This window comes from Gadus morhua, chromosome 8 (assembly GCF_902167405.1).
Source record: "Gadus morhua chromosome 8, gadMor3.0, whole genome shotgun sequence".
In the NCBI taxonomy this organism is placed as follows: domain Eukaryota; kingdom Metazoa; phylum Chordata; class Actinopteri; order Gadiformes; family Gadidae; genus Gadus; species Gadus morhua.
The window spans coordinates 19,316,907-19,329,311 of record NC_044055.1 but is presented as its reverse complement, the minus strand read 5'-3'; the positions used below and the strand labels follow the sequence as shown (position 1 = coordinate 19,329,311).

At 47.1% G+C, this 12,405-nt stretch overlaps 1 protein-coding gene across 1 annotated transcript; it reads right to left on the bottom strand.

Annotated features, from left to right (window-relative positions):
- Window positions 1–629: 629 nt before the first annotated feature.
- Window positions 630–11,207, bottom strand: cbarpa (CACN subunit beta associated regulatory protein a). Its single transcript, XM_030363432.1, has 10 exons — window positions 11,020–11,207; window positions 8,674–8,747; window positions 6,123–6,265; window positions 5,830–5,891; window positions 5,533–5,695; window positions 4,983–5,166; window positions 4,272–4,418; window positions 3,925–4,123; window positions 3,549–3,753; window positions 630–3,410 (listed from the first exon to the last, which is right to left on the bottom strand). Exons 1-10 carry the CDS (start codon window positions 11,048–11,050, stop codon window positions 1,370–1,372), a joined length of 3,249 nt encoding a protein of 1,082 aa, XP_030219292.1. The 5' UTR covers window positions 11,051–11,207; the 3' UTR covers window positions 630–1,369.
- Window positions 11,208–12,405: the final 1,198 nt, after the last annotated feature.

Here is a 12,405-nt window from a genome sequence, read left to right as displayed (position 1 = left end):
GATTCCTTTTCTGCCCTACATTTAATCATTTCTGTAGGATATGCACTAGGCTAGTTCTTACTGCAGACCTAATTCCCAATGTTTCAAGCAGAACGTGTAATACTTGATTAATCATTCACAGATGACTGAACGCACTCTTATGTAACCTTTATACAAAGAACTCTTTTATAATGAAACGCTAATGCCATTGAATGTCGTAACGCTACACATGAAACGTTATGACATGTTGACGTCCATGGAAATGTTTTGCCTTTGGGGAAGTATATACACACTTGCTAAAGCTCTATAAAAATTGGCAAATACAACAGTGTTACATAATATTTCAACTAACAATTTAACCCTAAATAGTACAATTTCAATTAAACAACCTGGCTGCTTCAGGTTACCATTGGACATAAATTATTTGTCTCATTGTACTATAGAGTTCAGTAGCGTTTGATTCCATGGGTATTCCGTTCAAACGAAACTTTGATGGCCACATCTGCCTTATACTGAATCTCTGAAAACGGAGGTCTGACTTCAGGCATGTATTTGATTCTATGGAGGTGAATATCTCTTGTATCCCCTGTCACTTTGTCCAAAGACACTGCAGTATTGCAACCTTATTTAAAATAAATAGGACATTGTAGCCTACTGATGCACATCTTTTAATTTAGTGATGAATGCCGCTTTTCTGTATTGTAATTACATATTTTGTTGACACAATGTGGCAATAAAATAAATGACGCAGTGAATTGGCAAAAAGTAAGCATAGATTGTTTTTTAGATATTAATATAATGTTACTTTGACTGTAGTCGACTGCTGACAACTTACATACATCATCTCATCATCTTAAGTTACCCTTATGAGTCAGACAAAGAACACTTGTGAGGACAGAATTTGATGAAGCAACATGGAGAGATGAACAGATTCTCATGAGGAAAGTGCTTTATAAATCTCAAACTATTTTTCACTTCCACATTGGTTACAAGCAGCATGCTTACAATGTTGAAAAAATATGACCTATTTCACTTATTCTGCAAATGAGATTAAATTGCCATGAGCATGTATTTATTTTTAAATATATAGATGAATGCATATGACGATAGAATAAAGTTGATATAAAAATGGGTAATTTACATGTCACTGAACACAGTGGAAACAACTGGAAATTGTAGAAGAGACATACGACTGGTCAACAGTTAGGTGTCCGTCCTAGGGGACTGTACTGTATAGTAGTGCATCCACATCTGGGTCAATTTAACATGTTGGGGAATGAATATGTCACAAGGAATTGACCTGCAAGGTAAGACGCATCTTTAAAGTGCAATCACAGAAATGGATATGAAAATGAACAGATAGTTATAGCGGAGGAGGGGGGCTGCCAAGCTATACAGGACTCCTATCAGGGGAGGAGACATGGGACACTGCTACCACGCATTGGCGTTCTCCCAGGCCCAGTTCACCAGGCTTTGCATTCCTCAACCCAGAGTAGAGCATCTCCTCCAAGGACACTGCCATCTTGTCTGTCAGGCTACTCTGGCCGCAGAGGATGGGCATGAGGGGTGTTGGGTCCACAAAACTGACATCTGTGCTCAGATTGCCGGATCCGCGCTTCTCTGGGGAAGGGAAATAGGATTTGATCGCCTGGCTGCTGTTGTTGTTTTGGTTGCCGACTCTTGGATCCATGTGACTGGGCTGCGTATGCAAAGTGTCCGGCAAGCGGCTCGAGGTGCGTTCATTGGCCTCCGTTTCACCCTCCATGTCGATGACCTCACTATCGGTGACCCTGTGTATTGGCTCTGTGGAATGTACACCAGTGTTTGAGCCCTCAATGTCCTCAGATGCTTTGGACACGCCTCCTACATCTTCTTGTGAATCCCTTCTTTTGTGTAAGTTTTTATCCTCCTCGATGCCCGCTTGGTTCGCTTCCTCACACGCTGCCACCTCGGTAGCTTCCTCGTCGGCGGCGCTGGCGATTCGGGACAGGGTGCTGTGGTATCTTGTATCCAGAGGGTACCCGGCGCTGTCCCCTCTCCGTAGGGGAGTGAACCTCTGTCTCTCCAGGGACGGGGAGTACCTCCCCCCGGTGCCGGACCCAGGGTCGCTGTATTGCTTGTGCCTCTGCCACTGCTTCCGGAGATGGACCCTGGACCGATGCCTGGCCCGTGGCGGTGAGCCTTGCTGGTCGAAGCGCGGATCATGGCGGAGGAACTCGTTGAAGAGGGCGTCGGTCTTTTCGTCGATGCTGTAGTCACGGCGGCGAAGGCGTGGCCGGTGGGTCGGAGACGGCGGTGGAATGATGGAGTAGTGTGGTTTCACAAGCGGAGAAGTGGGCTTGGACTGCAGGTGAAGTGATTCCAGAGGATTCGGGATATAAGTCACCTTCCCGGGCTGAGAGGATTGCTTGATGGTGAGAGATTGGCTGCCGGCTTTAGCTGCCGCTCTTAGCCTCTTGTCTGCGTCTGTGTAACCAGTCATTTCATCCTCCTGCTCCTCCTGGAACGCCTTTGCTTCGAAACTCTCACACACCGAGCCCTTCCTCCCAGAGTTGGTGAAGAACAATCTCCTCTCTGATGCCGTCTTGCCCCGAGAGCCTCCAGGCATCCCAAACAGCCGCAGATCTTCGGGGCCCCGCGATGGGGCCTCTATAGAGGCATATCCACTGTCCATCTGAAGGAGCTTACGGTTCCCGCCCTCCACATCCCCTGCTGTCCCAGCCGCAGCCTCCCCCTCCCCTACGGCCGCACTTCCAAACCCCTCTCCTTCCCCATCCACTTCTGGCTCATCGCCCAGGTCCTGGGACAGGCCGTAGCGAGCTCCCGCAGCTCCAAGGGAGGAGAGGCTGTCTGCATCACTGCGTATGGACTCCCGATCCGTGCTGCTCTGGTCCGAGGAGGCATACTGCTCAAGGGAAGCCCGCAAGCTCCAGATGTCTCGGTACAGGGAGTGGGGCATCTCAGTGTTTTCCTGGTTAAGCAGAAAGGAAAGAGAGGAACCCGAGTCTGTCCTTCTCCGAGCCTCGGCTCCAAGAACCTCCTCGTCCCCTTCCTCTGCCTCTAGCGTCTGCTCTCTCTGTGAGATCACATCACATGAACTGACCCCTGGGAAAGTGTTGCTCTGAGATGCAGTCTTGATATTTCCCTGGATGCCTAACTCCTCATGTTCAACAAACAGGTTGTCTTCTTCATCCTCTTCTGCGTCAGTGTCTCGAGTTGCTAGTTGTGCTCTTGCTTCTCTGTCCCTTGTGGCTACAGCAAACATGGGATTCGCCTCTGTCTCGGCGTCCACCACTAAACCCTCCTCTGCCCCATCGCCTGTGTCCTGCTCCGGCCTCTTGGCGTATTGGTAGTTTGGAAAGGGGAAGTCTATTGTGCCCCCTGTGATGTTGACACCTACCTCCACCCCCGCCCTGGCCTCCACCTCAAGCCTGCACAGAGGAAGAAAGAGACAACATCGTTGCTATTAAACTATTGCACATGGGGTACTTCAGACGGCTGAAGTCAGTCCAACGCAAGGTAGCTTACAGGGCAACTTGGCTTGTGTGAGTGCTCCCTAGAGGCGTTACCTGTCGAGGAAAGCTGAAGTAGAGGAGGGGGTTGAGGCCTGTGTGAGAGACTCAGCAGAGAGAGACTGCAGACCACCACTTTGGAGGTGAGGTGGAGGGTGGGGTGCAGTGACGTCACCACCCAGGGAGGACGAGTCATCATCCGTGTGATCAGTAGTCTCGCTGGCCGCTCGCTGTCTTTGGAAGGGCCTCCGCTTAGGGGATCCTAACACACAAAGTCATGTTAAGACATAACTTTAACTAGCCTCATTGTAATGGCTTAATTTTAATGAACCATTATTTGGGCCTTTAGTCAATACAAGACAGTGTCTAAAAACTGAGGAACGGATTGTTTTGAAGATCTTGTACCTAGTTACTGAAAAAGGACCCTCCTAACCTTTGGCCTCCAGACTTGCTGCTCGATGGCTGCTGTCAAATTTCCATTTCCTGAAGTAAGGCCCCGCCCCTTCCAGACTGGCGTGCCGCCGCAGCTTTGAAAAGAACTGCAGAACGGAGGCCTGGGCTGGAGACACCTCCCACTGCTCTCCGGGTCCCCTCTTATTATCCTCCTCTCTCCCGTCCCCGATGGCCTCAAGCTGTCAGGAAAACACGTAATTAGACAAAGGAGGTGAAAGGTGAATGAGTGAGACGAGTAGGTGGAGGATGAATGCAGGAGTGGTGTCTGTCAATTGATCTGCTGAAAGCCAGGGACTACACTCTCAAGACGCAACAGAGGAGACTTACTGCGAGCGAGTGTGTGTGCTGGAGTTTGGCGGCTTGTGTGATCTGTCGGTTGCCCTGCTCCAGGATGACCGAGTGATGGGGGTCTCCAGGCAGGCCCCCACTGAGAGACTGGCCCACCCAGCCGTGGGCCTCCCCTCTCTCAGGAGGCTAGAGAGACGGGGGGCAGGGGGGTTAGGACATTAATTCACAAAATGTTGTTACTTGGTGTGTTTGGCTCACACAGCAAAACGGTTTGGATTAGTCCGTTTGTTGGAGGAGAGGGAATATTAGATGGAAGAAACCCCTTGTGGAACGTTACGCTCCACCATGCTACCACCCCCGTTCACTTTGGAGGGTGCAATAGGGTTTACTGTGCGCAGGTTCACGGAACACTATAATGCACGCACCGCAAAATTGGGACAAAGAGAATCGGTGGGATCAGTTATATTTTTGTATGCATACCAAGACTGAGCAGGTAGGCGGGGGTTAGGCATCTGGCTCAAGGTACGCATCTTGTTCAGCTTGGATTAATAAGGACATTTGACTAAGGGTGATACAAATTGGCCATGAAAACAAAATATAATCACCTTCACCCGATGACATGTCCAAGCTATTTTCAGTCAACATTTTGACCCTGCATAAGGGGTTTGGCGAGGGTAAATATAGCCTAGATATTGACATATTATACCAGATGTAGGTTATTCAATGTGCATCTCGCAGGGACCTGCTCACCTGGTAGATGGTGAGGGGCAGTCTGGCCCCCGGCAACTCGTTGATGTTGACGACGCTGCTCTCCGTGGACTCACACTCGGTGATGGTGTGGATCTTCATGGAGGGGGCGTGGGTGGGGGCCAGGTGGAGGTGGGTGAGCCGCGCCTTCTTCAGGTGGTGGAAGTCCCCCTCGGTCAGCGTGTACCTAGCCATCATTGGGCACCGTTTAAACACGGGGTTCATCGTAGGATGACCTCTACCTGGTCGAGTTTAAGAACATAGCTATATGTGCTGTATCATACTAACAAACAGGAATGATTTATTGCTACAAAGGGCCTATTTCATTCACTGGCTTTTTTTTCCTTCCGGTCAAAAGTCATGGAAGTGGGTTGATGAAGAGGGAATGATGTTTAGCAGAGGGCCTCGTTGGGACTTGAACCTGGGTGGCCGGCCACATAGGCATGTTCCCCACACGGTTACTAGACCCCCTTAACAGGTTGAGCGACCTACTGGGGCAGGCCGTTGGAAGGGGGGTAACGGCAGCACAAGAGATCCACCGCTGAGTCCCTACCTCCGGCCCTTGTCCTCCGTCTTCTTCTCTTGCTCGTAGAGCGCAGACTCGTTGAAGGACACCCGGCGGCCAGTGGACCCGGTGGAGACGAAGCGCTCCGTCTCTCCCTCCTGACAGCTCGGCATCGAGAAGGCATCCGACTCGTCCAAACGGATGGGGATCTCTGCGTTACGGAGACGTTGGAGAGGAGAGACATGATGTGAATGTGACCGGAGCAGCCATGATGGACAAGAGGATTCTGTGAGGAAAAACTTGAACAAACAACTATTTTGTTTTTTTTGTTAGTTTGTTCCTTACCTTGAGTCGGCTGGGAGTCTTCAACATAGGTGGTGTTGGTTTTCTCCGGGTCTTCACTGGCTCTACGCAGAGGGAGAGAGAGTGAGAGAGAGAGTGTTTGTTTGTTTATGAATAAACTGAAAACTTGAGACTGGAAGGTGTTTTAAAGCTCTCCCGGTTGGTGTCCACTCCTCACAGATATGTGGTTTCACACCACATGGCATGGATTTCCATATTCATCAAACTGCCGTCATTACCCTAATCTTGGTGACTGAACGCTGTGTTTGGGGGGGGGGGATGATGAGTCCACCTACCTGGAGTAGCGCCGTCCCCCCAGGCAGCAGATGTGGCAGAAGAGGACCAGCAGTGAGAGCAGAGCCAGCGTCCCGCCGACGAACACACCCAGCACCAACAGGAGCACATAGTTCTCCACCCCGTCTGCCGACACCGGCACTTCCTGGTTGGGAGCAGCACCATCAGGCCTGGGTCAGAGCACTGGTGCCGCCAACCACGCACTGGCATTACTATGACGTTGGTCTTACTGCTGTTCAGCTGCTAAGGTAAATACTTCCCATTGTTGTGCTAACTACAATCAAAAACCCTCCCAAGTCCCCCATCGAGCCTCAGCAGCCACATTTAATTCCCAATAATAAAGTGCTCAAACATTCATTTGAAAACCCTTGTATGCAAATTTTGGGACATGCATTTTATTGATGGATGACTCAATGTTAACTCACAATGTAGGGGTTAGGTTTCATCTTTTAATGGTGTACTCCCACTGCCAGCCCAGGCAGGTGCCGGCCTATCTTTTTAATGTGGTGACAAACATTGTAATCCAGTCTGAAAGTTATAGCATCTGCACTGTATCAGTACTGCCTGGGAACTCATATATTAGTCTCCCTTTGAAAGGATTATCCTTTCATTTCTTCCGTCCGTCTGTCTGGCTCATTGTTTATGAATAAGCTGTCGACTTCAGACCGGAAGGTGTTTTGAAGCCCCCTCTGTGAACAAAGGCATGGAAACACAGTTGTTTACAACACTTAACATGTGTACTACTTTCTTGATTAAGGTATAACATTTGGACCCTTAGGGCAAGGGGGGGGGGGGGGGGGGGGGGGGGGTCATACAAAATGGCCTGAGCAGTTAGCTGGCATTCTGACGACATGGAAAAGCTGAATGGCTCGGCTCGGCTCCTACAGTTGGTTCTCTGTAGGTCCAGTCTTTCCAGATCCCTTTTGGGATGCCCTGAGGGCACTTAATGTGAAAGGACTCAAGTTGCTTCCTAGTGTCAAGTGTAGAGGGTTCTTCTCACTCCCAAAGGCGGATGGAGACTTCTTTATCTGATTGTGGATGCCCTGGTAGGTCTTTAACAACAGTGAGCCTGCCGGCAGTTGCGTTTCCCTCAGGGTGTGCTCCCCAAGCCTTTGTCTTTCTGGAATAACCAACAAGACAGCCATTTACCATGTGTGGCCATGGGGGGGGGGCCTGGCAGAAGGCCTGGAGAACAACAGGCTGTGTACTAGCAAGCAAAGCTTACACCAATGGCTGCTTCCAGAGCTAACCAGCGCCCGCAAGCTTTAAGCATTGAGGTAGGCACCGGCCTCTATAGTTACTGCACTAAATGCAACACCCTTTGTAGGATTACACACACACACACACACACACACACACACACACACACACACACACACACACACACACACACACACACACACACACACACACACACACACACACACACACACAACATCTGATTAATATTCCCAGTCAAATAAGCTTAGTAAACCAGCGGATGCTAATCGAAGCACTAGTGAGAATCCCTTCATTCAGAAGAGATAAAAACGGAGAGCAATGACGTCAAGGATGCAGAAGTATTTAAGCCCAAATCCTGCACCGAAAAGCTCTCTGTCTCTTTCTGTCTCTTCTTCCCTTGGTCCTGCTTTTGATGTGCTCATCAAAAGCAAACCAAATAGTTCTTGTTATGAAAGGATTAGACTAAGCAGATCGCTAACCACGTTTGATCACATGTTGGAGCACATCCACCACCATTCCCTGAAAGAGGAACACAATAGAGTGTGTGTTTACTAAAGCATTCCCATGGAAGAAATTCCCTCCAAAGCCTGAGACCTCAAGCATCCCTCGCAGAACTATGACAGCAGTAGCAACATGGTCATAAGAGTCATCATGGATAACCCTCCACACATGCAACAACTGGCTGTGTATGTGCGTGCCTGTGTGTTTGTGTGTGAATGCCTATGTGTGCACGTTTGCAACACAGCTAGCCTCATGCAAGCTTCCCCATATCATCCCCAGCACCTCTGTCTGCCTCAGGGAGCAGCTTTTAACGCACAGGCCATAATACTGTCATACTAAGGAGGCAGCCCTGCCCCACAGAACCACCATTATTATAATGGTAGCCTCAGAACAAGGCCCTATTTTCTATGACCTCTCTTGCCTGCTAAAGGAGGGGGGAAAAAACGGAGCCCTTTCAGCGTCTGGGTGAGTCAATCCCTCCTGGAGACTGATGCATGGTTGAACCTGGCGCAGTCCCTCTGTCGCTCCCTGTCAATCATCACCTTTTACCAGCCCAGTAGGAGATGCTTCATGTGGAGATGCTAAGCTCTCAGCCTGGGGGATGTTGTGTTCGGTCATCATGTGTATCAATATATGTTCCCATTGTGTTCCTAGTGTATTCTGGTGATAGGAGGGGATAAGTATCTCCTGGTTTGGGTCCAGGTTGTCTTGCCATTCGAACGGGGAGGGCCTTACGAGCCGGGGGTCTGCCCCCTCTGATGATGTCAGCTCCTCCAGATGGAGAGAGGGGGGGGCGGACAGACAGACAGACAGACAGATGGATGCACTTACAGTGGAGTTCTCTGTAAGACGTGTTAAAAGGTGCAAATCATTGCTCATGGTCCAGGTCGGTGTGAGTACAGCGCCTGCAAAAGAGAGAGAGAGAGGGAGAGAGGGAGAGAGGGAGAGAGAGAGAGAGAGAGAGAGAGAGAGAGAGAGAGAGAGAGAGAGAGAGAGAGAGAGAGAGAGAGAGAGAGAGAGAGAGAGAGAGAGAGAGAGAGAGAGAGAGACTGGACTGTCAGTCAGACCATGGGGTTCCCAAGTCAAGGCATGATTCTACAGATTAAGAATTCACCAGGACATTGCAACGAGATTTACAACTTGATGGTTTCCAGATGCAAATTAAAGATTTGACCGAGACACAGGTTTTAGATTCTACCAATATGCATTCGGCAGGATGACACTTTTATGACTTTAAACAGACAGATTGTCATTGAGAAGATGCACTGTGACATCTCTGTTAGATACGGTGAGAAAAACATAGTGGAAGCAAGCAATTCCTTATGATTGTCTTTCATAACATTTAGGAAAAAACTAAAAGGGGAAGCTATGAAATATTATTTGCTGGACAGATATTGTCCCTACAGCATGTGGCTTGTGTATAGGTTTTCTCCGACCATTCCGGTCACACGCTCATAAAAGGTATCTCACATTACAGCCCCATGTTAGGACAAAATGTATGTAATAACACTACATAGCTGAAGCTGAATGTAAACATCTGCTGCCTTCATAGATAATGATGAAAAACATTTGCTACAAAACATCGGCACATCCGTATGCACTCGCATGTACGGGTTTGTGTGTGTGTGCGTTTGTGTGTGTGTGTGTGTGTGTGTGTGTGTGTGTGTGTGTGTGTGTGTGTGTGTGTGTGTGTGTGTGTGTGTGTGTGTGTGTGTGTGTGTGTGTGTGAGCGAATAATTATGGATGTCTGTGTGTTGGTTTGTTTGTGTGTTCATTGTGTGTGCAGAGCAGATGTCTGTTTCCTGAGGCTTCCTGGTCTTTCAGAAAGCAGCATATAACACGAAAGTCAAAGTAGTGCTGAGTGTGGAGATGGCCCATGAAAACCCCTGATCTAACACATCTATGGAGTTGTCATGGAGCATGTGAGAGATTCTGCCCATTGTTTAATGTTGTTGGTGAACATGTGTGCCTTCAGGTTTCAAAGCATTGCTGACCATAGAGACCATAGAGACTGAGTGCAGTGAATACATCCATATCCTGACGCAATTACAAACATCTATTGCTGCCCTTAAACATATTTTTTGTACTGAAAAAATTGTTGTTGTTATGGGGATGAAACAACAAAACCATTATTATCGACGGAGTCCAGTGCACAGAGATTCCTTGTACGGTTTTGGTTGTTTAAGTATGACGGATGAGTAAATTAATCCGAATAGTAATGTCAAATATATAAATAAATACTATTTTGGCCAGGAAGGCATTACAACTCGACCAGTAGACTAACAGCTGAGCGGATCTTTAAAGTAGGCGTTTATGGGCATAACGATGACTGGCAACAGCTTCTGAACTGCGCCAAGTAGATCGCCTATGGTGTGCATAACCACACACAAACATACACACACACACACACACACGCACGCACACACACACACACACACACACACACACACACACACACACACACACACACACACACACACACACACACACACACACACACACACACACACACACACAAACCTGTCTTTAACTAAAGCTTGTACCGTCCTAACATCGCACCGTGCCTGTTACAAGACGACCGCGCTCACATCAGCCTTCAACACTTCGAAATACTGCATTCTGTTTGTGATACCAATGGTTTAAACAACAGGGCTACAAAAATACCCAAACAAAAATCCAAATTTCCATACCATTAATAAATAATTATCACTGATACCTATTTCCCTTATATTCCCCGGTAAAAAAATAAATAAATAAAGGTTCCCCATGGCGCCTCAGCCTCTATCGGCCAGTATGCTGACTACAGCGACTCGCTGCATCTGGTGACGCTCAGCCTCAGCATCCCTCCCGCGGTACACCGAGGATCAGGATACCCAAACCTTTGCCAGCCTATCCAGCGAGACACTGACCGTCAGTACAATAAGAGTATGACTGGTGGTTTGGATAATTCAACGTTACAACGGTTGCCTATATTATTTGCGTTGAAAGAAAATATTCAACTTGGCTGTCATTTGTATCTACCAATGCCACCCGTTGAATAATATACGCCCAATGTTTAAATGAACATCGATTGCAACTAAGCATTATAGTGTCGACCTTACATAATCTATTAAATAATAAAACTATATATTATATAAAACTATAATCTCATTAAAATGGGACTATCGGCGGACTCACCTGAGTGTAGACTTTGTTTTAGGTAGTCCATATGCAATCGTGCTGACTTGCCCAGGCTGCATAGTTTAATTTGGTCTTCAAATAATGACTGGAGTTATGAATGAAACCACACGCGTTTGGACACGCCCACTGCCTGCTCCCGATACACCATGTGAGCTGTGGCCGTGATGATGTTCGATGGACACAGTGTGCACGCACACAGGATAGAATTAGCCCTCCCTCCCGTCCCGACTTATGAATGGAGTGCCAAACAGGTTGAGAGACATCCTTATGGTTTTGATGGAATGCCACATTACAGTAGACACATTACTATGCGGATATAGTTATGGACACTGACCCAACTGAACCGATCTATTACAGTAATATTCAACCGTCCTTTTTCTTCTCTTGATTAAATAAAGAATGATGGGTGATGCAGAAGAATGTGTAACTTTACTGTCAACCACAAGGTGGTATCATTGGGCTCCTTTCTCTCTTGTTCTTGTTTAGCGAACCCTTGATGAATAAACACTATTCATCTATTATTTGTAGGTCTTTATTGTTATATATTATAGGTCATTATTGTAAGATTTACTTACATTACCATCTTTTGTCCTTCGAAGATTCATTAGTAATCAATCATTTATGTCCCCCTAAAATAATCTGCCTTCTAATGCATTCATATTCCCATGTCTTGCAACTATTGCATCAAGTAATCATGTTGCCAGAATGTACCAGAAGTAAGCCAAATCCAGAAGTTATCTCAATAGACTTGGGCCTATGGTAGCAACCCTGCCTGGGTGCCTGGCCAGTAATATAAAGTAGGTCACAGAAATCCAACTCTTCTGGCATTATCGAATTGAACCAGATTTGATACTATTTTTAGAATTCTAATGAAATTATTAAAATATTTGGAACCACAATTGAAATACTTTGAATCTACAGGTAATACTTAACCTCAATCTGATATATCATTTGTGAATGCATTGACTTTCCACCCTGGCCCCTCCATGTTATTGTTTTTACAATCGGTGAGACGGCCAGTTTCAATGATTCACATATAAATAGGAGAAAATATAATTTATGAACTGTATTCGTTTGAGGGGGAGACATGATCAGCATATGGTAATGTTCCCTGGCATCCTGAAGAAGGACCCTTGCATCTTACACCCATTGTTGTTGGTTGATCGAGATACCGTTTGATTCAGCCCTCTTCATTACTTCCACACAAAATGTAAATTGCCCCTCACCGCTACCCTTACATGATTATTTGTTATACTGCTCCCCAAGCAATGCTGCAGGTTTCTAGCTGTATTCATCAGTGATTTAGGTCAAGCTCTTAGAAAAATGCTTCTCAACAGTGTATTGCATGTATCTTACCGTAGCATTCTTTCATTAAACATACTA